General features: G+C 34.1%; 4 protein-coding genes and 1 non-coding gene across 8 annotated transcripts; 2 read left to right on the top strand and 3 right to left on the bottom strand.

Annotated features, from left to right (window-relative positions):
- Positions 1 to 1,737: 1,737 nt before the first annotated feature.
- Positions 1,738 to 3,962, top strand: LOC105640386 (carbonic anhydrase 2). Its single transcript, XM_012224679.4, has 9 exons — positions 1,738 to 1,837; positions 2,069 to 2,139; positions 2,360 to 2,497; positions 2,687 to 2,717; positions 2,792 to 2,908; positions 3,007 to 3,060; positions 3,301 to 3,386; positions 3,479 to 3,584; positions 3,681 to 3,962. Exons 2-9 carry the CDS (start codon positions 2,075 to 2,077, stop codon positions 3,843 to 3,845), a joined length of 762 nt encoding a protein of 253 aa, XP_012080069.1. The 5' UTR covers positions 1,738 to 1,837; positions 2,069 to 2,074; the 3' UTR covers positions 3,846 to 3,962.
- A 742-nt stretch (positions 3,963 to 4,704) lies between these two features.
- LOC105640746 (transcription factor WER) lies at positions 4,705 to 6,143 on the bottom strand. The gene is made up of 3 exons (XR_016322844.1): positions 5,740 to 6,143; positions 5,523 to 5,652; positions 4,705 to 5,232 (listed from the first exon to the last, which is right to left on the bottom strand). It is a non-coding gene; the product is annotated as a transcription factor WER (transcript).
- Positions 6,144 to 7,695: 1,552 nt separating this feature from the next.
- Positions 7,696 to 12,653, bottom strand: LOC105640387 (uncharacterized). Its single transcript, XM_012224682.4, has 10 exons — positions 12,520 to 12,653; positions 12,342 to 12,416; positions 11,708 to 11,794; positions 10,844 to 10,900; positions 9,997 to 10,089; positions 9,094 to 9,166; positions 8,918 to 8,993; positions 8,694 to 8,784; positions 8,213 to 8,330; positions 7,696 to 8,103 (listed from the first exon to the last, which is right to left on the bottom strand). The coding sequence occupies exons 1-10, from the start codon at positions 12,568 to 12,570 to the stop codon at positions 8,099 to 8,101; spliced, it is 726 nt and encodes a 241-aa protein (XP_012080072.1). The 5' UTR covers positions 12,571 to 12,653; the 3' UTR covers positions 7,696 to 8,098.
- Positions 12,654 to 12,763: 110 nt separating this feature from the next.
- On the top strand, positions 12,764 to 16,371 carry LOC105640388 (putative pentatricopeptide repeat-containing protein At3g01580). Of its 2 annotated transcripts, XM_012224684.4 has the most exons (3): positions 12,764 to 15,451; positions 15,532 to 15,642; positions 15,767 to 16,371. In XM_012224684.4, exon 1 carries the CDS (start codon positions 12,764 to 12,766, stop codon positions 15,281 to 15,283), a length of 2,520 nt encoding a protein of 839 aa, XP_012080074.1. In that variant the 3' UTR covers positions 15,284 to 15,451; positions 15,532 to 15,642; positions 15,767 to 16,371. The 2 variants fall into 2 exon arrangements, with proteins under 2 accessions (XP_012080074.1, XP_012080073.1); XM_012224683.4 differs by having other exon boundaries at positions 12,764 to 15,642.
- Positions 16,372 to 16,647: 276 nt separating this feature from the next.
- KLCR3 (Tetratricopeptide repeat (TPR)-like superfamily protein) lies at positions 16,648 to 20,342 on the bottom strand. Of its 3 annotated transcripts, none has more exons than XM_012224686.4 (3): positions 19,989 to 20,342; positions 17,363 to 19,416; positions 16,648 to 17,097 (listed from the first exon to the last, which is right to left on the bottom strand). In XM_012224686.4, exons 2-3 carry the CDS (start codon positions 19,414 to 19,416, stop codon positions 16,884 to 16,886), a joined length of 2,268 nt encoding a protein of 755 aa, XP_012080076.1. In that variant the 5' UTR covers positions 19,989 to 20,342; the 3' UTR covers positions 16,648 to 16,883. The 3 variants fall into 3 exon arrangements, with proteins under 3 accessions (XP_012080076.1, XP_012080075.1, XP_020537418.1); XM_012224685.4 differs by having other exon boundaries at positions 17,363 to 19,462; XM_020681759.3 differs by having other exon boundaries at positions 17,363 to 19,397; positions 19,989 to 20,341.
- Positions 20,343 to 21,942: the final 1,600 nt, after the last annotated feature.

Consider the following 21,942-nt stretch of genomic DNA (forward strand, 5'->3'; position numbering starts at 1 on the left):
GTTTTTAACGGATTGCATTTCTCAAATTAATTTGCATTGTCAAGATGACTTGGATTAGAAGACGGAACAGACGTGTGCTGATAAACTCTGCACATTACTGCACATGTTTCATGACTCCACTCTATTCAATTGCTAATATATTCACTAACTATTCTAATTGCTGATCTTGATTTGTAGATTTGGATATTCCATCGATGGAGCCTGGTAATGTGGTATATTCTTCCATTGATACTATTGACGCATAGCAACGAAAAATCATATATATTCGTCATATGTTGTATTGGAAAAACAATCCAGTCATAGAAGATCCAGAGTAGTTATTATTTTGACGTCCAAATTAATTGAATGAGAGTAAATTCAATGAACCGACGTAAATAATAAAAAATATTTAATTTAACACGTTGTAATTGATAGAGGAAAATGAAATAAAACTAATCCATATATAAGTCAATTTTAAATTGTATTGTTGCCGGCTTTGAATGTGATAAAGACTAATTTGGCGTACTACTTGTCGTTTTCTCGTGAAAAATATGTCTTAATACTGCTAAGCAGAGATTATAAATAGGTACATGGTTTTATGGCAAAATGTGCTAAAGTTTGATATCTATTTACTATATAGTGAGTATTGTTAGACAGCTGCTACTTGTTCAACTTTGCTATTTCCTTGTCAAGACTTGCTAAGAGGTAAGGTCTTTTTTCATTTTATTTTAGATTGAAGAACTCAAAATTTCATTTTTTTTTTAATTTGATCAATTAAGCATTTCTAATCCCTTTATTTGGAGTATTATTGCAAAACAAAAGGAGGAGTCATTTCACCATTATTGTTTTTTTTTTAGTTTTCTAATATTTATATATATTTATCTAAATTAATCTATAAAATTCAATTATTTGTGTCTTTGTCCCCTCTATTTTTTGAAAAAATTATATATTGATTATGGAAAAAGGTATTTCAAAAACCGCCACTAATTATGTTTATGATTATAAGTCAATTAATTATTATTTATTTATAAGTAATTATGCATCATTGAACTAAAATTAACTGATTAGGCATTTATATGTTTTTTTTTTTTTGAAACAAAATTACAAAAATGCCAAATATAGTAAGTCAATGAAAGTTATCACATAAATAATGGAGTACCACTGGAGTGGCAGGTGGGATGGGATTTGAAAGTGAGGTTGGACTATGGTAGTTTAAACAGATATGAATTATGATCCTATGTCAACTAAAAAACAAAATGTACTGCAAACCCATGTTAGGTGAGTTTTCGATTCGTGAAACGTAAACTAAACCCAAATAAAGAAATTAAATCAAATCGATTTGTTCAGTTTTTAGTTAATTCTCGGTGTCTATTCGATAAAATTAATATTTTAGCAGCATTTAATTATTAACTATTTTAATAACATTTAACTGTTAGCTGTTTTTAATAGTTAAATGTTAAATGAGTTAATTTTTTATAAAACACTACCATAACTTTCAAAAACTAGTTCAAACATTGACTCATCGAACAATGTTTTAAGTAGCGTTTAGTGGTTGGTCTTGATCAGTCAAAAAGCTAAAAGCTACTTAAAAAGCTATTGTCGAATACAACATTAAATAAAGCTAAAATTGAACAAATAATTTTAAATTTTTCATAAAAATTAAAACTGAACCATTTACGTTAAAATCAAACTAAATCGAACCGATTTAATACTATCTATTTTGTCGGTGTAAATAAAGTATGCTCAACCCTGCTGGACAGAAGTTATAAGTAGTGCTTGATTCACTTGAACTGATTTACCCTATAAGTATCGTTAGATATCTACTTAGTCTTTCCCAATCAAGACTTGCAAAAATAAGGTCTGTTTTCATTTTCTTTGAAATTGAAGAACACAAATTTCAGCTCTGCTGTTTATGCTCTCTGCACTCAAGCATATACATTATTATATTTCATTATGGCTATATTACTATAAATTTATTATGCTTGCATTTTTCACGATTTTATATTATTTGAAAATTCAAATATAGATTGAAGTATTAATAGTAATTTAACAAAACTATGATGGTGATTAAATTCATTTTACTGTGCAGGAAAATATGGCTAAGCAATCATTGCCTGAGCAAAAATTAATCGAAGGATTGAAGAAACTTCTGATCGCTGGGTAATAGGATTATACAATTTAATGTTCAAATCCATCAACTTATAGTCTCCACATTGATAATCGGATTGTGGAGTGCAAAATGGAATTCTATATCCATGGAGTTTTCCTATATATGATTACTGTTGGACATTAAATTTGGATGAATTAAAATACCGTTGGATCTCTATTCTTGGATGGTGATTTCACAAGTAGACATTTCATCAATATCTTGATTTTGCAGTGAAAAGGATGGCGTAAACGATGTAGTTGAAGAAAAAATTGAGAAGCTGATCGTAGAGTTGCAAGGTCCAGAACATCCTTTTGATCCAGTTCAAAGAATTAAGGATGGCTTCCATTACTTCTTGCGGAACAAATATGAGTATGACATGGCACAACTAAACCCTGTTAATATATGATTTTATAAATTTTCATAGTATAATTTTACAAAATATATAGAAAAAAAGTTTTTCAAAATTATTTTTATAACAACATTAAAATGATAATTTAGAAAAAATGTTAAAAGAATTTATATTTTATTTATTTATTTTTTTTGTACTTATTTTTGCAGTCCATCAGTAGCAGAAGGCCAGCAACCAAAGGTACTAATCCAATCTAAAAATGATTAAAATATATTTAGTATAATGCTAATTAATAATTAGTGGTGTCGGTGCAGTTTTTGGTATTTGCTTGCTCGGACTCACGAGTTAGCCCATCTCATGTCCTTGACTTCCAACCTGGTGAAGCCTTCATGGTCCGCAATATTGCCAACATGGTCCCTCCATTTAACCAGGTTTCTCTAATAGTTAAAGCCCCTTAATTAACTTATATACATTTTATATAAACAATTCATATGCTAACTAATTAAGGTTGTCGTTTGTTTTCCTGCAGCTAAGGTATTCTGGAGTTGGAGCAGCCATAGAATATGCTGTGGCACATTTACACGTAAGTATATATGTCCAGCGTTTTTTTTTTTTTTTTTTTTTTTTTTTTCAGACAAATCCAGTAAACCCTAACGTGGGTAAGAATTAAAAATGTAAATTAAATGGTGGGCAAGATTCTAACTTGAATCTTAGAGTATCAGCATAATTAGCCACTTCAGCTAAGCATCATTAGCTAATTTTTATTTGTAAATTTTATTATGTTTTTGTTTCTTTGATTGCTAAATACAACGATATTTCATAGGTGGAAAATATTCTAATTATCGGACATAGTCGTTGCGGTGGAATAGAGACGCTTATGAGTCTTCCAAAAGATGGTTCTACTTCCAAGTAAGATTGTTGAAAAATCTTCATATTTTGTTTTGATTAATAATTTTATTTAATTTTGATAATTGTGTTAATTTTTTAATTTATGTGGGCAGTGACTTCATTGATGATTGGGTCAAAATTGGATTACCTGCCAAACGCAAGGTTTTGGAAGAGCATCCTCACCTTGATTTCTATGAGCAATGCAAGATTTGTGAAAGGGTAAACCCACAAATAAAAATCCATCCTTTTTTTTTCCCCTTAACATTTTCTTTTCTTTCCCTCTAAAATTCAAAATGGGAAAATTTTATTTTGCAGGAATCAGTGAATTTCTCACTGATAAACATACAGACCTACCCATATGTGAAGGCAGCAATGGACAAAGGGAAACTTACACTAAGAGGTGGCTATTATGATTTTGTTAATGGGATTTTTGAGCTTTGGGAGGTTAAAGACTGCATTACACAACCAATTCCAATATAATCAGTTTCTTCCTACTTGGATTGTTTCCTTTAAAGCAAGTGCTAGTGCTTAAATAATGGTGGAAATGTAATAATTTTCTCTAAATTGATGAATAAAATTTTAATTTTCATTACCTTACTGCTAACGAGTTCGTTCTTGAAAATGGAACCAAAAGACAAAGGGGTAGATATAAATCATAATCATAGAACGTTTGGACAGATCATGTGAGACCACAGATTAATAATTAATCCACTTTTAAGCATTCCAAAAGCATAATTCCCAGAACAGCTTCTTCATGCATAGCTAGTGCGGGTCCATTACACATCATGTCACCCTTTTAAGTCTATCTTCGGTATTGTTCTTCTTGGGCTCAACACATATTGATTCTTGAATTTTCTAAGAAAAAATTAATAACAACTTCGATTTTTAGATTAATTTATTAAATTCTTCAAATATTAAATTTACATGTATTAAACATTTTAATTTTACACAATTTTCAATTACTAGTAGATATTCTATATGTGATTTACTTCATACATCTTTTAATATAAATTAATGAACAATAATTTTTAAAATTTTTAAGCATTAAATAAATATTTAGGAAGTATATTTTTGTAAAGTTGAATCATTGAAGATACAATTTTTTATAAATTAAAATGTTCAATAAAATAACGTATTGATAATTATCAACGGTATCTTTTCATTCTATGACACCCTAGGCGAATTCTATACCGGCTAAACACAAAGTAAAAGTGAAGTACACGAAGGAGGACAAGTTTTAGATTAACAAAAGGCTTTTTAGGCTATGAGGTGGTTCTAATCTAAAAACAATTCTGTGCAGGTCTGAGTGGATTCGGTGCATAGCTCACAATATAATATCTTACTAGGTGTGAAAATATAGACCAATTAGTGAATTTGATTAATCACTGCCAGATTTAACTGCAATAAGCAAATAGACAAACACATACGAAGCCAAGGAGTTTTTACATACAAAATGAGAGTTTAAAAATTATACCCATAAATAATCAAGAGATTCATCTACATTTCTAATAAATTAGGGTTATAAAGATCAGGATAGTTATCATTTAAAAATAAAAATGAATTATCATCCAGATCCGCCATTTTCACTTCTTGATTGATGGCGAGCTCAACTAATTCCTTGGACCTATCTTCAGCAGCATTTCGGCCAGTACCGCCATTATTGTTATTATTAGGATTTGATATATAATTTGAACTCGATGGATTATCAGAATTGTTCCTTAATAATTCTCCAGAGAAGGTTGTAGATGAAGTAGTAACTTTATAATTCTCCTTCTTGACACCAAGTCTTCTGCTCAAATGAGTGTTCCAATAGTTCTTCACTTGATTATCAGTTCTACCCGGAACCCGACCCGCAATTAACGACCACCTAATTAAAAAAAAAAAAAAGAAAATTCAGTAACAAAATTTTTGTACTTTGGGTCGAGCCAGATTTAGCTAACCAGGAACTTGGGTTGAAGCAAACCATATGCTTGGTGATGGCCGTTAAACAATTTGATTCGCAAATAAATAATAGTTTGGTGCATAAATTTTCATAATCTAGAGGAATATTAATTATATGTCTTCGAAATGAAATAAATACTAATTAAGCAAGAATTTGCATGCAAGAAACTGAAGAACCAAATATATGAATTGAGAGAAAAAGAAAGAAATCGAAACCTGTTGCCAAGTAGTTTATGGAGGCGAATGATAAGATCATCTTCTTCCTCAGAGAAATTGCCACGCTTGATGTTTGGACTTAGATAATTCATCCATCTTAATCTGCAGCTTTTGCCACATCTCTTCAGCGCTGTAAAACTTAATTAATTAAGTTTTCAAGACTGAATAAGAAAAAGCAAGTAACTTAAATTTATGGAAAGAAAGAATTTAAATTAACCTGTGAGTTTTGCAACTCGATTCCACTTCCCCTTGCCATGGATCTTTATGTAATCCAATAGAATTCTGTCTTCTTCAACTGTCCACAACCCTTTTTTATATGCACAGGCACTACTACTGCTCCCTCCTTGCATTGATATCTATATATCTTGTGTCTATTATTTATTTTAATAATTCTTAATATACATAAATATAAAGTAGTCCTTTTAGAGAGACAGTTCTGGAGATTGGATTGTAATTTGCAGTAGAGAGTAGAGAGGTGTTTATATAGTTCGCAAATGAGAATGTATAGTTGTATGGTTGAGAGATAGGAGGTATGTGATCATGGTTGTAGTTGATTTGACATACTTTTTACATTGAAACCATGATATTCCTTATAAAAAAAAAAGATAAAAGGAGAATAATATTTAAAAATCAATCTATTTTCATCAGTTTAATTCACAAATAAATCTACAAACTCAGTCTAAGCAAGTCTAATATGTCATCATCATCAATACCTAAAATGTCAGAGTTTGAAAGGGAGAAATGCTTGATTTTCTATATAGTGAGTGGTAAAGTTATACACGCTAGGTCATAGTTGCGCCATGGAGTGTATACACGCTAGGTCATGGCAACTCGTCCAGTTTTACATCTGTACATATAAGTGTTGGGTCCTTTTCTCCCACTGAATTGGGAAAGAGAAAAAAATATGTAATGTAAAAGCGTTCATTATATTATGTATGCCATAAAGGTACAAGACAGTCTTCGTGCACCCGTGAATAAATGAGCAATTAGATGAAGTTTAGTTGGGTTAAGTAGATTAGGTAGATGTAATTTTTGGAGAAGTGTATTTTTTAGGGACCAATGACTAAGTTACTAAGTATAATGAATTTACCGATATATTCCTAAACACACTTATATTATGGTAATTTTAAAATTTAAAAATATTTTACTTTTTAGAAAGTTGATATGCATATCAAACACATTCAAAGTTATTCTTTTTCAGAAATTATTCCCTTAAAAATATATTTTCGGAGAAGTATATTTCCTGAAAATATGTCATTTTGATCCCTAGTATTATTAACTATGGTTTCAATTAATTTAAGTGAAATTATTTTGAAATGTGGAATTAGACAAGTTTGCTGTTCTTTCTGATAAACTGGGCACCAAGGCTTCATTTTTCAAGGCCAGAAAGAAACAAAAGCTATTGAATGCGGTTTAAGATCAGGGTTGAGAAAGGGCCATGCAGAAGCAGACACATGGAGACATGGGATTGTACGATTTGTACTTCTATTATCGTGATTTTTAGAGGTAGAGATCTGTTACTGCTTTCTAGTTTAATAATCTAGGGTTTTCAGAGAAATAATGAGAAAATTAAAAAATTTTTTTTTCAACCTTCCTTTCAAAATAAAAAGAGCATGTTAGATGGGGGAATCAGCCATTCAAGCATTAACATTTTCCCTTTTTTAAAATTTTTTCAAAATATGTTTTTTTTTTTATTTTTATTTTTTATAAATTTTACTGTTGAGATAAAACAGAAGCGATGTGAAGTAATTATGTATATATAAACAAAACCAAATTGAATTTATAAGTTTAGTTCATTGAAGACATTTGATGATTTGATTCCATTTAAATATTTAGTTTGGATAAAATTTCAAACTGATCAAACCAAACTATGAACATCCCTACATACATCCATAAATAAATTTATCAGCAAAAAGAACGAAAAAAAAAAAAGGAGAAGCCAAATCTTACATAATGAATGAAATGACTGGGCTCTCATATACCGCAATTCTTTAATGTGCTTTACATCCATAGAACCAAAATGGACCCTGTCGGTGTTTGTCTTCATGCAATCAGCCAATGGATTAGGTTAAAATTTGAAATTATCATAGTTGATTAATTATGTGTATACATAGACACATTAGCTGTTCACTTAGATCACCAAGACAGGATTGTTCAACAACAAAGAATTAAATGATAGTACTAAAATCCTACATCTTGTATTTAATAAATCACATCCACCATTAATTGCACTAGACATATCACTAGAAGCATAAGAACAGTTGGCATTTAAGGTCTTTGCACATCATCTGCATCATTTAACAAGTAATTGCAGCAAAAGCTTAGGTAAAATTGACAAAATTGGTTCCAAAGGGCATCCTTGTCCTCAATAGTTCTACTTCTACACTCAAAGGGGCTATTGCCCATTTCCAAGAATCATCCTAAATACCCCTTTCTACCTGCAAACTTGGTGTCGTGCCTTTCGGAGGCAATCAGAAGGCGTGAGCTGGTAGCTGTCGAATTTTGCTGTGTTTTCAAACTTCTACATTTAATCAAAGATGGTCGACTGAGTTGATCCAGTGTTGATTGGTTTCCATTTATGCTGCAAAATAGATCGAAAGAAACCAAATTATTAGGAGGTGCTCGTTGAAAGATTAATGAAACAAGTTTATAGTAGAAGATGAAGGGATGAAAAAATGCATTTAACATACTTTGGATTTTCTGCAGCAGTTTCTCCACCATAATTTTCTGTTGCACCCCACTCAATGTTTCTGAGTTCATTATTGCATTTGCAACAATAATCACTGTTGAAGGAGAGGTGGCGTTCACCTGGATTAATAAGAAATTCAAAAAGTATATATACACATCAGAAGACATTATATTTTTCCACATAAAGGTTTCCAAGTTCCCAGAAAGTAACAAAAAAGAGGAAAGGGCTCTAATGTAGAAGAATGTCTTGAGAAAGTTCTCAAGGTGGGCAATATTAACAAATTTTTTGGAAAAGAATTAGAGGAAACAATAATAACTGCAATATATCATGTCTTAAAAATGTTTTAACCTGGCCCAGTACCACATATTATGCGTTAAGAAGAGAAGAAATGGTGTAGTAAAACCAAAAGTAAAGAGTAGGACCAAAAAAAAAAAAAAAAGAAATCGAAAGTAAATACTACAGCGTTGCAGAAAGGGTCGTACCCAAACGCGGCCATTTAAGCCAACTGCTATCTCAAAGGAGAGCTTATTGCCAAGAGCCTCAAGAACTGGACATGTTGGTGAGCTCAACAACCTAAAATTAAATGAAAGGTCAGACACGATAATGAAAGAGAGAGATGGTAGCTTCATAATTTTTCTGTAAAGTAATCATGCTAAGACAGTGGTTTTCTATCTCCAAAAAGTTAAACTGGGAGAAGATGCCTCACATTCTTGACAGACCAGTTGAGCATTCAAACATGTAGCCATCTTTGAGGACACCAAATTCTGCTGCTTTCCCACTGGCTAAAAATCACATAAAATTTAGAGACCTAATAATACTCTAGTAATTCACCAAAATAAAGAATGCATGCGTATGAACTATAAATAATGCATGTTAACCAACCATCAGTGCATGATAACTCGGGATTCATTCCAGGATTTGCCTTCACAACCCGAACATAAAGCAACGTACCGACCTGTGCCAAAAGGCAGTGGCAAAAGAAACATTTCAGACATACAGTACGAATAACAAAGGATGGGAGTAAGTGAAAACTGAACAGTGTTAAACACTAAAATGTCAACCCTATTCTTTAACTTGGATATCCTATTCAACACCCACTCTCATCGAATTTTCTTTCTGAAATGCCTTCCAACTCATCTTTTATGCAAAAAGTTTGATGTAAGGTTTTAAGGACACAATAAAAATTTCAATTTCATGCACATGTATACAAAATAGTTAAGCATTACTAGTTCACTATGTAAGTATCTTGGAAAGAAGTTTTATACATAAGGTTGAATAGTTTTAACTGCAACTTATACAATTATTGTTGTCTATAAACATTGAGTACATAAACCATTTCTAATTAAAAGTATCCTTCAACTCCCTCATTTTTCGAAGATTATAAACGAGAAAAAGAAATTTTAATCAGGATTTCCAATTGCAACTGCTCATAAAATTCCAGGCTTTGATATAGTAGCATGTTAAAGCATGGTCTTGATATTAAAGCCAGTGGTGAATCCACAGTTGAAAACTTGGAGGAGCCAAGAAAATTTTTCAAAATTCAGGGAGAAGGGAATAGAGAGAGAGGAAGAGAAAGAGGGCACCATTTTACATGGTAAAAAATTTTAAAAATTTTGGAGCTACCACCCTCTCTCCTTCAATTCCTGCTTAAAGGTCACAGCGCAGGGTGTGATTATAGAGATTTCTAAGTTCACAATATGATTTAAGACTATTTGACAAATCTCACTATACTTTGATAGATCATGCTATCTTTGCAAGTGATGGATAACTCTATATAGTAAGCACCTCGAATTTTGGTATGTTTCTCCTTGTGCCTCCTTCAAATGCAAGCACAGGCAAAAATGCCAAGGTAGGTCCTTTTATGTCCACAAGAAAGTTCTGCAAACAAAGAATATGTTAAAAAAAAAAATGTTCTCAAAATAATATCACCCACAATCAAATTGAATAATACATTGAAATGGAAAATTGACATAAATACATTGAAATGAAGATAAAGGGCATAATAACGTGGAAGAAATATAAAACAAGCACTTGACATGGAGGGTGGGAGATAGAAGGTGAAGGTGGTTTGCAAATGAAAAATCTACATTCTTGCTCAAAATCATAGCAATTCCAATCGAATGCAAGTAAACAAAAGCTCATCTCAAAACAATGAGCATGGGGATCACTAGATGTTACTACTTGTTTCCTAACCGATTAATTTTCATTCAGTCTGCAGGGTGGATAGTAGGCTCACCAACATGAAGAATTATTTATCAGTTTAGAGTAGTGTATTGTGCAACTTTTGAGTAGAAGACTTTTCCAGGAGATGAAAAATATTTTGGTGCAGAGAATCAAGAAAAGAAACTGAAGTAAATCTTTTAAAGATGTTCCAGCTATGTGCTTACTAAGAGAATCTTTAGGTTTCTTTTGTTATTGTATAACATTCAATTTGTCTCACAGCTATTCAGTTACAATCATTATAGCCCTTCAACAAAATAAAAACAGTGAGTATTTATTGATGCCAAATTTACCATGTTTTCCCACTTTGTCTAAAACAACATGACAAGTTATAACACAAATCTGAATACGACTATCACAAATGAACCAACACCACCAAAATTCATAACACAAAGCATATTGAATCACTTACTTCTGCTTTGGAGTCGACCACGATTCCAAGGACACTATCCTCTGCACAAGGCACATACTGCAGAAGCAATCAGATAGACCATCATATGCAAGGATATCTTAAGTTTTGAACTCTACAAATCTATTCAAAAGTAATGTAAGAAATAAAACAAGATAAATATTACAATCCAAGCCTACTTCCAATCTTACAATTTCCTCTTAAAAAAATCATTGGAACAACAACATCTGACGAAGGATAGAAGAAAAAGAAAAATATTTTTAGGCATAAAGGCAATGAACTAGATGATCATCATGAAAATATTTACCGTGTTTCTTCAGTGGGATATTAGGAACTAAACCTTGAAATATATGATCTAGGATCCCTATCAATGTAAAAAAACTTACGCAACCAAAATTATGAATCTGTATCTTCCTTAAAAGAATGTTAATTCAGTGCAAACAAATCGAAATCTAGCCAAAATGAGTTGAACATGTAAAAATTTAAGAGGAAATAGAAGGACCTCATTATGACAAATCCAACATCTCTGCCATAGTGCCATAACCCACATTGTTCCACCCAGACTACATTGAAAACATGCAAACAATTCAATCCTATTTGACTTGCATAACAATCTCCTCCTCACAGCCCAATAAAAAATCAGAAAAAGAAAAAACAGGTCAAAGTGAGGTGCAATAGGAGACAGTACAATACATTCTGTAGCATACAGAGATTCTCATGGTTAAGATGATGATAGAAGAACTTGAACAATATTCAGACACTTTGATCACCAAATAGGAGAGAAATAAAAGTCACAACTTCCTAGAACATGAGCTGATAGGCAATGATAGTTCATCTTTTTAATACTCAGTGTATAATCATACTTACCCTTTTCTGGGAGCCTTCCACCCAATATTTATTTGGCTTCGAGAACCTCAATTTTCCAGACTTCGTGACAGAGATAGCATCACAGTCCTAGAAAATAACCAAAACAAATGCCAGTGCATTCTCATAAAAATGAAATACATCGACATTTTCTATTTTATTTAGGATTGGGAAGGTAATAACTATGCTAACTACATTTGTAGAAACTCTTGGATGGATTAAGAACAGAACAAGAATTAACTATTAATTTGGAGACGGCACTATAATGACATTTAACAGTATAATCAAACCAAACATCGAACAGGCAATGCCCTTGACATTATATAGTTAAGCTACAAGTTCGCTCCAAATTTTGAAAGACAAGATCTTTTCTTCTCAGTAAAAGGCATAATTCAGAGGAGATACTAGCACGTGCACACCATAAAATTTCAGTTGAAAGGATTTTTAAGCAGAAGCATGCCATGGTTTCAGTTATTAACAAAAAAATGACCTTGGCGAAAATTATGACACTAATGCACAAAAACTAATCAAAAAATAAAACGAACTAACAAGACGAATACGCGCGCACACAACAAACAAAAAACGAAAAACGAAAAACGAAGAACAAAATTTGGAATCAAAACGTTAAAAGAGGAACCTGACGCAGACCGCCACCGAGCTTGATAGTCTGGTTACTCATGGTGGAAAGATCAATAACCACATCTCCTGGCACCTAAATCACACAATTTCCAAAAATAAGCGAAAAAAAAAAACAAGAAGAATAGTAAACTTAGAGGAGAGAATCGGAATAGCAAGGAAGAGAAGATAAAACTCACAACTAACTTATCGACAAGGCTCGTCGGCGAACTTGAGGGTTTAGCTTCCATTCTTATAAACTCAGCACCGGACGACAAATGGCGACGGAAATTAGGAGGGAATTTGGAGGCAGAGGAGCTGAATATATGTGGGTATGACTGAAATTCCTTTGAACGAATAAGGGTAATTTTGTCCCAGAAAAAGTTCTTAAAGGCAAGAGAAGTAAAAACTATCACCGCCTAGCAGTTCTTGGCCAAGGCAAGAATGGAAACTGTGAGATCAGTCAACCCAAAGTCACTACCTTTGCACGCTCACTGCAACGACCAACATCGTCGGTCAGTGCAGTATAAGGTAGCTATTTACAGTCCCAACCATGTCGTGTCTGGCACAAAGAACCCTGCAATTTCTTGTAGTTTTCGAAATAGTTTTTTCGCTTCATTTCCGTTTTCTAATAATCAACTTCAGAAATCAAGTGATATTCGTGGGTTTTTTAGCAGTAAGCCTATCATTGATATTTCACTGGTTAATAGCAAGATTAAAGAGTGTACAGATAATGGATTTTTTGAAGATGCAATCGTGGTATACCTTAATTTGCTTGAATGTGGTTTTCCTGTAGAGAAGTTTCAATTCTTTCCCTGTCTAATTAAAGCCGTTGGTGGCCTTCTTGATATTACTATGGGCAAGGAAATTCACGGGCATTTGTTAAAGTTGGGAGTTTTAGAAGATATATACATTAAAAATTCGCTTTTGGGTATGTATTGGAAATGTGGGGCAGTTAGGGATGCAGTTAAAATGTTTGAGAAAATGGAAAGGAGAGATTTAGTTTCGTGGAATTCTATGATATCTGGGTTTTGCCAATCAGGAGGTTATGCAAATTCGTTGATGAGGTTTAGCTGGATGATCAGGGAAGTCGGTGGGATATACCTAAATCGGGTAGCTTGTCTATCTGCTCTCTCATCATGCGCTTCCTTGAAGTTCTTGTCTTGTGGGAAAGAGATTCATGGGTTCCTTGTGAAAAGTGGGTTAGATTTTGATGAATTCTTGGTTGGTGGATTGATTGACATGTACATGAAATGTGGGGATATAAAGAATGCTGAACATGTTTTTAAGAGAAGTATTGATGAAGAATTAGTTAGGGAAAATCGAGTTGTATGGAATGTGATAATTTTGGGATATGTTTCAAACGAGTGCCTTTCATTGGCTTGGGAATCATTCACCAAGATGTTGGAACTAGGGATTAACCCAGATTCCTCAACTCTGGTTGCTATTTTAGTTTTGCTCTCACAATCTTTGAATTTAGCAGTTGGGAAGCAGATCCATGGAATCATTCACAGCTTTGGGCTCGAAAGTGATATAAGAGTTGTGACAGCTCTAATGGAGATGTACTTTAAATGTGGTGATCCTGAAACAGGTTTGAAAATTTTCAGACAATCTCAAAATTATAACTTAGTCATGTGGGGTTCGGTAATATCGAACTGTGCCCAGCATGATTATTCAAATGCGGCATTGCAATTATTTCAAGACTTCTTGTTGGAGTATAGATTTCCCGATTCTGTCATCCTTTTGGCAGCCCTACGGGCATGTTCATCCTTGGTTCTTAAGCCCAAAGGCATGGAAATCCATGGATTGGCAGTAAAACTAGGTTTTGATTCCGATATATTTGTTGGTGGTGCCCTTGTTGATTTGTATGGAAAATGTGGAGACATGGAGTCTGCTCAAGAAGTTTTCTATAGATTACCAACCAGGGATTTGGTATCCTGGAATGCCCTAATATCTGGATTTGCTCAAAATGAGTATGCAGATAAAGCTTTAAGGGAATTTCGTAATATGCAATCTGAACAAATAAAACCAAATACTGTAACAGTGGCATGTATTCTCTCTGTTTGCGCTCACTTATCTGTCATTGTACTTTGTAAAGAGTTGCATTGCTATCTTTTAAGGCATGGGTTTGAGTTCAATATTCTTGTGAGCAATTCTCTAATAAGTACCTATGCTAAATGTGGCGACGTAAATAGCTCGTGGACAGTATTTGACAAAATGCCTGCAAGAGATGAAGTATCATGGAACTCAATTATGTTATGTTTTGGAATGCATGGTCATACTGATAAAATGTTTGCTCTATTTGAAAAGATGAAAGAAGCAGGTATGAAGCCTGACCACGCTACATTTACTGCTGTCCTTTCTGCTTGTAGCCATGCTGGGAAGGTTGAAATGGGATGGAAATATTTTGATAGCATGGTAAAAGACTATAACCTTGATCCTCGAGTTGAACAATATACTTGCATGATCGATCTTCTTGGCCGAGCTGGTCATCTGGATGAAGCATATAATCTGATAATGGCAATGTCCTGCTCCCCAGATGACCGAGTATGGGGTTCACTTCTTGGATCTTGCAAAAGTCATGGTGATGTTAAGCTGGCAGAAGTTGTTGCTAATCATATTTTTGAACTTGATCCTAATAATATTGGCTACCGCGTCCTTCTCGCAAATTTATATGAAGATTCAGGGAAATTGAATGAAGTTACTCAAGTTAGAACAGAAATTAAATGTATAGGAGTTAAAAAGCAGCCTGGATGCAGTTGGATTGAAGTTAATAACGGCATTCATATATTTATTGCCAGTGATTCCTCACACAGTCAATCTGAGATCATTTATGCTACAATTGAAAATTTAACACTGGAGATGAGAAGATTGGGTTATGTTCCTCATTTGTTGTCAGCAACAATTGGGCCTGATGAGGCTGAGGTAAAGGAAGACCATGACGTTTTGATGCCTTTGGATTAAACCATTTAAGTTGAAAGGATAGTTGAACTCTCCAGTGATAGTAATTATTCAATAACCTTTTGGTGCCAAGAGTACGGGAAAGGCAACCAGTTATGAATGATGGAGATTTGGGATAACTCTTAGAAAAATGCAAATGCAATCGCTTGGTTTTGATTCCCTAGAAACCAAGTAAAACCTAGGCACAGCTCTAGATATTTATTTACAGTTTAGTTCTGCCAATTTTGTTCATTTAATATATTTACTTCCAGGCAAATGTAGCTGATGCAGAACTTTAACATATCTGCCAGAAAAAACAGAGGTGAAAAGCTTGATCCCAGATAACTTCAGTGAAGATTTTCCGTCATTTTGTTGGAATGGAGGTAAGTCCAAGTGTCTTTCTTGAAATCCTACTTCTGTTCTTCTTTATCTTAGCTGCATTTGCTTTATAAGAATGGAATCTGAAGTTCTGAACTCTTTTAAGTCTCAACACTTCTGCATGATTAGGGTGTCATGAACTGTTCGGTCAACATCGATTTTATGTCTGCGGAGGCAACTGATGCTACATCACAGCAAGATTCTTGAGAAAAATGTTCGCACTTATGATATACAAGTGGCACGTTCCCGATCACTTGGCCAAACTGTGACTGGTTAATATAGAAGTAATGTCAACTTTAAATTATGGGACGCTGTCTGCCTGGAGTACAATAGATTAGGACATTTGAGCTACTTGAAGCATATGTCTCTCGATATGCCTCTCTCTTGTTGTCAATGCCGCAAGAAAACATGTTGGCATATGAGCAGCCCAGACGTGAAATGATTACGAAGGGATAATTTTATCAAGATTTTTACTTGGAAACCTTCAATCCAAGTGTTCTACTGTGAAGATAATTGCTAAAGAGTAGAGCGCAGCAGAATATGAACTTCATCGTCTGTCATTAGGTGGTCCCTTAATTGCTTAGTTATTAAAGAAAGATGCAGAAGTGGTCTTAGTGTGTATATATATATTATAAGTAGTGCGTTAATCTCTTCTGTATGTAATTGTTTTGCTACAGAACTAGAAAGATGTATCTAATAATTCAGATATCAGAGCGGAATCAATCATTTTCTTATTCTTTTGAAGTTTTATATTTAATTGCAGTTATTAAGCCATGATGGGAAGCCTATGATTATGTTAGCTGCAACAGACGAGTAAACATAATCAATTTCCGATACTCAAATTCCCTAAGATTGAAGGAAAAATATATTTATGCCAAAATTATGGCCTGACTTTCTTTGTATTTGATGAACTGTTACAAGTTCTCAAAACAAGTACGCAGCAATTTCTTGATCATGAAATATATATATATACAACTAAGGATTTACACTAATAAATAATTAAACCAGTGTGATACAAAATATAATAGCCTTTTGATAAAAATATAAGAATGGGATTAATAATACAACCAAATCTGCAGCTGCAGTTATTTTGCTCACCTCCCCCACAACCTTCACCCAAAATAAGAATCTAACCAAAACAGTGGAACTTCATTCATCTATTCTTTCTCTTTTCATTCGTCTTAAATTAAGTTCAATAATACATTATATTCAGTTTAAATATATATGTATAAAGTATCCTTATTCCTTACGATACTGCAATACCGTCTGTGTTTACGCTATGAGGGTTTGAATCAAGGAGTTTCTCAAGTGACCGAGCTTTTCTGCTTCTTACTCTGCCTGCTTCTTTCAACAACTCAGCCAACCTTTTCTTCTCATCATCAACATCTGGATTTGCTGTCCCAAGTTTTTCCTCCCTCATCCCAACAACATGCTCCAAGATCTCAATTGCATCATCCAACCTGCATTAAGGATGCATATTGACCAATCGAAACTCCATGAGAGAGGGTAATACACAGTTACAAACAAAATTTCCAGAGTTGTGAACATATGGATTATCAAGTGAAACAAATAAAGCAAGTCTACACCTTATCAATTGTCATTTGTTTGTAAGACAGTAAAGTAAACAACTAAAAAGTGAAAAAATGCTTTGCACAGAATAGAGAGCAAAGTTTTGGTAGATGCATGCAGGAGATGAAACTAAAAGAATTGGTAAGGGTTGCACACCTGCCCATTGCATCATAAGTACCAGCAAGATTACTATACACCCCAAGAGTGTCAGGATGATATGGTCCACACTCTTGTTCCAAAATAATCTTAGCTTCTTCAAACAATTCAGCAGCCTCATTTATAGAGAAACGCTGCACACAAGCAAGACCCATTTGGTTAAGCGCAATGCCAAAGAAAGTAGATTTCCTCTCTCCACTTGCACGGAGCTTAGAAATTGCATTTTTGAAGGAGTTATAAGATTCCGAGTAATTCCCCAGCATGTAATACATCACCCCCATTTGGGCTTCAATTCCAGCAATTGTGCTCTGCTGACCGGGGGCATTATCATATATTTTCAATGCCTTCTGCAGCAACTTGATTGCCTGCTCAAGTTCACCCATTGATTCATAGATAGCAGAAACATCAGTAAGACCACTTGCAATCTCCTCTGGAGGGATCCCAGGAATAGGCTTTTCATAGATCCGAAGGGCATTCTCACAATATGATTTAGATTCCCTAAATTTCCCAGTTTTGTTATACAAATCAGCCAAGCGTACAAATACTTGACCAACAGCTGGATGGTTCTCTCCTTTTGTGGTCTTAAAAGCTGTGAGAGCTTTTTGATAAGCAAAAACAGCCTCATCATATCTGGACAAAGATAAGTAAGTGTCTCCAATGCTACAATCAACAGAGGCAACCTCAGGTTCCTGGCCATTTGCCACCATTGCCATGCTGGCTAAAACAAGATGCTCAAGAGCAGCTTCATGATCTCCTTTTGTTTCACATATGAGACCCATGAGCCTCCGATCTGCTGCCTCTTCAAGAGAAGCAGGTGCCCCGTTCTCTCTGTGAATGTCTAAAGCCATCTGACAAAGCCTCTGAGCTTCATCAAACTGCAATGCTTGAACATGGGCTTCAGCCAAATACCTAGAGGTCTCGCCAACTCTAGGGTCAGTTTCTCCCAGAACTTGTTTCTGGACTTCTAACCCTGTTGAATAGCACTTCGTTGAATTCTCAAGTTGGCCCAGCATTGCATAAGTATCTCCCAGCTGCATATAGCCAGCAAACTTAGCAAGGGCGTGTTCTTGTCCTTCTTCAATCAGCGGAATCTCAATAGATTGCTCAAGGACAGGGATCGCCTCATTATACTGGCCTGTGCTGCAGTATATTGCAGCCACAACATGCAAGCTCATCACCAATTCTAAACTGGGTTTCCCATTTGCACAAATTTCAAATGACTTGGCTGCTCGAAGAGCTAATTCAAGAGCCTTCTGTGGATTATCCCCTGAAGAAATCAAATCCCTTGCTTGCTTCAGCAAAAATCGTCCAAGATCAGGATTGTCCAACCCTGATTCATCCTCAGTTCCATTCTGTAACTTGGATCCTCCCAATGGAGAATTCCTCCGTTTCTTCATTGTTCTAACTCCTCCATTTGCCTGTTTCAAATTCTTATCATTTCGTTTATCAATAGGTGGTTTCTCTGGAGGACTTTTGCTATTGGGGCTCATCTTTGATGATGCTTCAGATTCCAATGCTAACTGAGAACCTTTTTTTGAGGTGCCTGAAGAAAAGGATTTCGTGCTTGCATTCTTGTCCAATTTCCCGGACTTCTTACTCTCAGATGAACCGCCCTTCATAGATGAGGTATTACTATGGTTGTCATCCTCTGGCTTATCTACCTCTTCCTCTTCCATTATCTCAACCTCCCTCATCTCCCCTCCAACAAGATGACGCAACTCCGAATCAATCCTAGACTCTTCACCATCAGATCCAAAACTATGCCTCGAGGGTGAGAGATCAGAACTCTGCATATCACACACATTCTCATAAAGCTGCTCAATCGAGGTGTCAACCACACCGTGGACAGCCACCTTATCATTTACTACATCACCAACAGGCATCCCACCAGCAGGAAGATCTACGGCTGTGCTGCGTGGACTTTGTCGACTCAATGTACTACTAGGGGACTTATTCGACACTGGATTTTCTTTAATGGACACAAAATTTCCATTCGTTTCATGATCATTAACTACAGCTTCCCCATTAATTCCATCTGTAACAATGCCAGGCATCTTTATATACCCAAATCAAGCGAAACACTGAATTTTAGTAAATTATCTGCAGCAAACATTTTATAGAATGAATAGCTCTATCAAACAGTTGTCAGAGCAGATCCAACAATGAGAGAGTATTTATATTAAAAAAATCTAATCACATACAAGTCCACCAATCAGCAAGCATAATTTAACATGTGAAAGAAAAAGGTCAATTGGAAACAAAGCAAAAACAGCAATGATAACATAAAGCTCAAATCTTTAACTTCAACTCAAACTCAAAAATTTTTGTCCAAACGAATTACATAACAAAACTTCATGTAACCAAAAAAAAAAAAAATCGACCTTCCTCGTTGGATCTTTCCCAAAACAAAATGAACCCTTGTATCATAAACTGCAACAACTAGCAGAAATCAATACAGGCCAACAAAATAACGCAAACCCACGAATATAACTGAATTAAAAGGAAACCTAAGAAAATAAAAGGCAAAAATCCATTTTCTTGCAGTTGAACTCTGAAAAGTGAAAACTAATCCAACAACAGGTAAAAAGGGTAACATAAAGAAAATAAAGACAAATGAATTCAATACCTCAAAAACCAGCCATGAAAGAAGGTAACAAGGTGATATGTTCTCTGACTCCTAAACAGAAAGATAGAGATTGAGATATTTCAGGTACATGTATATACACAGAAAAAATCCATCTTTTGGTTTGTGTGTATATATAAGCAGGAGGGTAGGAAGAAGATAAAAACAAGAGCGGTTTTATGAAAAGGGTAGGGCTAATAAGGGAATTTTAAAACAAATAGCAATTGAAAATAAATGCGTATTCAATAAAAAATAGAAGATGAAAACGAGTAAAGAAAAAGAAATTTCTTTGTTTTATTTTACTTTTTTTTGCAGAGGTGGAATGTCAGAGAGAGAAAGGGGACTTCTCTCCCACCCATAGGGGGAGAAAGGCCTGCAACTGCCGATCTGCTTTCTTTCTGTTTTTTCCAGTTGAACGGGATTTTGCCACGTGGCATTGTAACTTGGCTGCGAACTGAAAGACAATTGTGACCCTACAGCTTCTGGTCTAATTAGGTATGTGTTTGAACGTCAATGATGGGTTTCTTGACTTTTGACTTGGGCGGTGGAATGTAAGAATTAAGATCTTTTAACATTTATGGACACAAGGTCGTAGTCATGAAGTATGCTTCCCTTCTTCGATTCTTTAGATCTAAGCAGGTATGGTGAGTGTCACCTTGTCAAACTGTGCTCTTTTTTTTTTTTTTCCTTTTATAACCCACAAATATTATAAAGGGTATTTCCAATATATAAGAAACAAGACATGTATCATTTGACTAGAAGAAAAAAAAATGTGAAATAGGAGTTAAAAAGGTTAACTATGTTAATCCAGTTCGGAAATTCTTATGTTCTTTTTGAATTTGAGATTAATCTCCTCTCTTTTTGAGCAGGAGACTAATTTTATATTAAGGTTCGTTAGTTCTATAAATATTTTTTCGCATATTGAATTTTGACTTAACAAAAATCATTTATTATCTGCTGAGTTCAAATATGAATTATTACTTAAAGGGATTAAATTCAATAAATTTAACACAAGAGGAAAATAAAGGAAAGAAAAAAAAAAAAAAAAACCCTTCTCTACTATATGGAAAGAAAAGCAATTTTGATGCTCATAGGATTTATATATAGTTTAACTAAAAGTTTCTTAAACAAGTTGAGTTAAAAACAACTCATATCATCACATAAAGAAAAAGCTATGTTTTATTCATTTATATTTTTGTCTGTGGATGAAGTGAGTTAATGATTCAATCATAAAAAATGTGATTATACTAATTAGAGACTAATTATTCATTAATCATTAAAAAGCAAAATATAATATCAATTCTATTTTTTGCATTAACATTATAATTACGTCTTATGAGGCATTAAATGATCTTTGCATTGTACTCAGAAAACCTCTCGTCTTGTGTCTCATAGCAGCAAAAATGTTGGCAATGTATGGTGTGGTTGGTAGCAGAAATCTGTATATATCCTCTAAATGACAAAATCCAATTATCACATGATCCTCATTGCCTATTCCCTACACCCCCAATATTTCATTCTGCATTTATTACCACATGACTCGTAATAACAAGCCATACATATATTTTTTAAAAATTTTATTTTCTTCTCCTTCCCGTGAAATACTATCATACCACTGATACTCCTCTTATTCTCCTAAATCGGTAAACCTCTTGTAGGAAATGTAAAGGGCACACAAAGAAAATAGGATGATCCAATAAGTTTATTTCATTAATTAATTAATTAATTTAATGCAACCACCTGAGAGTTTTTGATGTCATAACCAAGAAGATGAGTGCTGTAAAGATGCCTAACTTTCTTGTACATTAGTATTATTATTTTGGCCAAACAGCTCAAAGTTGGAGTCATGTAGGCATCCAATGATTTTGATACTTTAAATAAGGGATATGCAATTCATAATCCAATAATTATTTATTTATTTATTATTCATCTCCAAAATAATGCTTCACACGTAAGT

This window comes from Jatropha curcas, chromosome 10, assembly GCF_041381405.1.
Source record: "Jatropha curcas cultivar XTBG-Jc1 chromosome 10, XTBG_Jcur_1.0, whole genome shotgun sequence".
NCBI lineage: Eukaryota > Viridiplantae > Streptophyta > Magnoliopsida > Malpighiales > Euphorbiaceae > Jatropha > Jatropha curcas.

Bases quoted from the DNA above. Each gene is read 5' to 3' on its own strand.
- LOC105640386 (XM_012224679.4), top strand. From the start codon at position 2,075: ATGGCTAAGCAATCATTGCCTGAGCAAAAATTAATCGAAGGATTGAAG. The intron at 2,909-3,006 runs GTTTCTCTAATA...GTTTTCCTGCAG, and splicing joins TGGTCCCTCCATTTAACCAG to CTAAGGTATTCTGGAGTTGG. The intron at 3,585-3,680 runs GTAAACCCACAA...TTTATTTTGCAG, and splicing joins AATGCAAGATTTGTGAAAGG to GAATCAGTGAATTTCTCACT.
- KLCR3 (XM_012224686.4), bottom strand. From the start codon at position 19,416: ATGCCTGGCATTGTTACAGATGGAATTAATGGGGAAGCTGTAGTTAAT. The intron at 17,098-17,362 runs GTGTGCAACCCT...TCCTTAATGCAG, and splicing joins ACTTATGATGCAATGGGCAG to GTTGGATGATGCAATTGAGA.
- LOC105640387 (XM_012224682.4), bottom strand. From the start codon at position 12,570: ATGGAAGCTAAACCCTCAAGTTCGCCGACGAGCCTTGTCGATAAGTTA. The intron at 9,167-9,996 runs GTGCTTACTATA...CTTTTGGCACAG, and splicing joins GAAACATACCAAAATTCGAG to GTCGGTACGTTGCTTTATGT. The intron at 8,331-8,693 runs GTACGACCCTTT...TTATTAATCCAG, and splicing joins GCTTAAATGGCCGCGTTTGG to GTGAACGCCACCTCTCCTTC.
- LOC105640388 (XM_012224683.4), top strand. From the start codon at position 12,764: ATGGAAACTGTGAGATCAGTCAACCCAAAGTCACTACCTTTGCACGCT.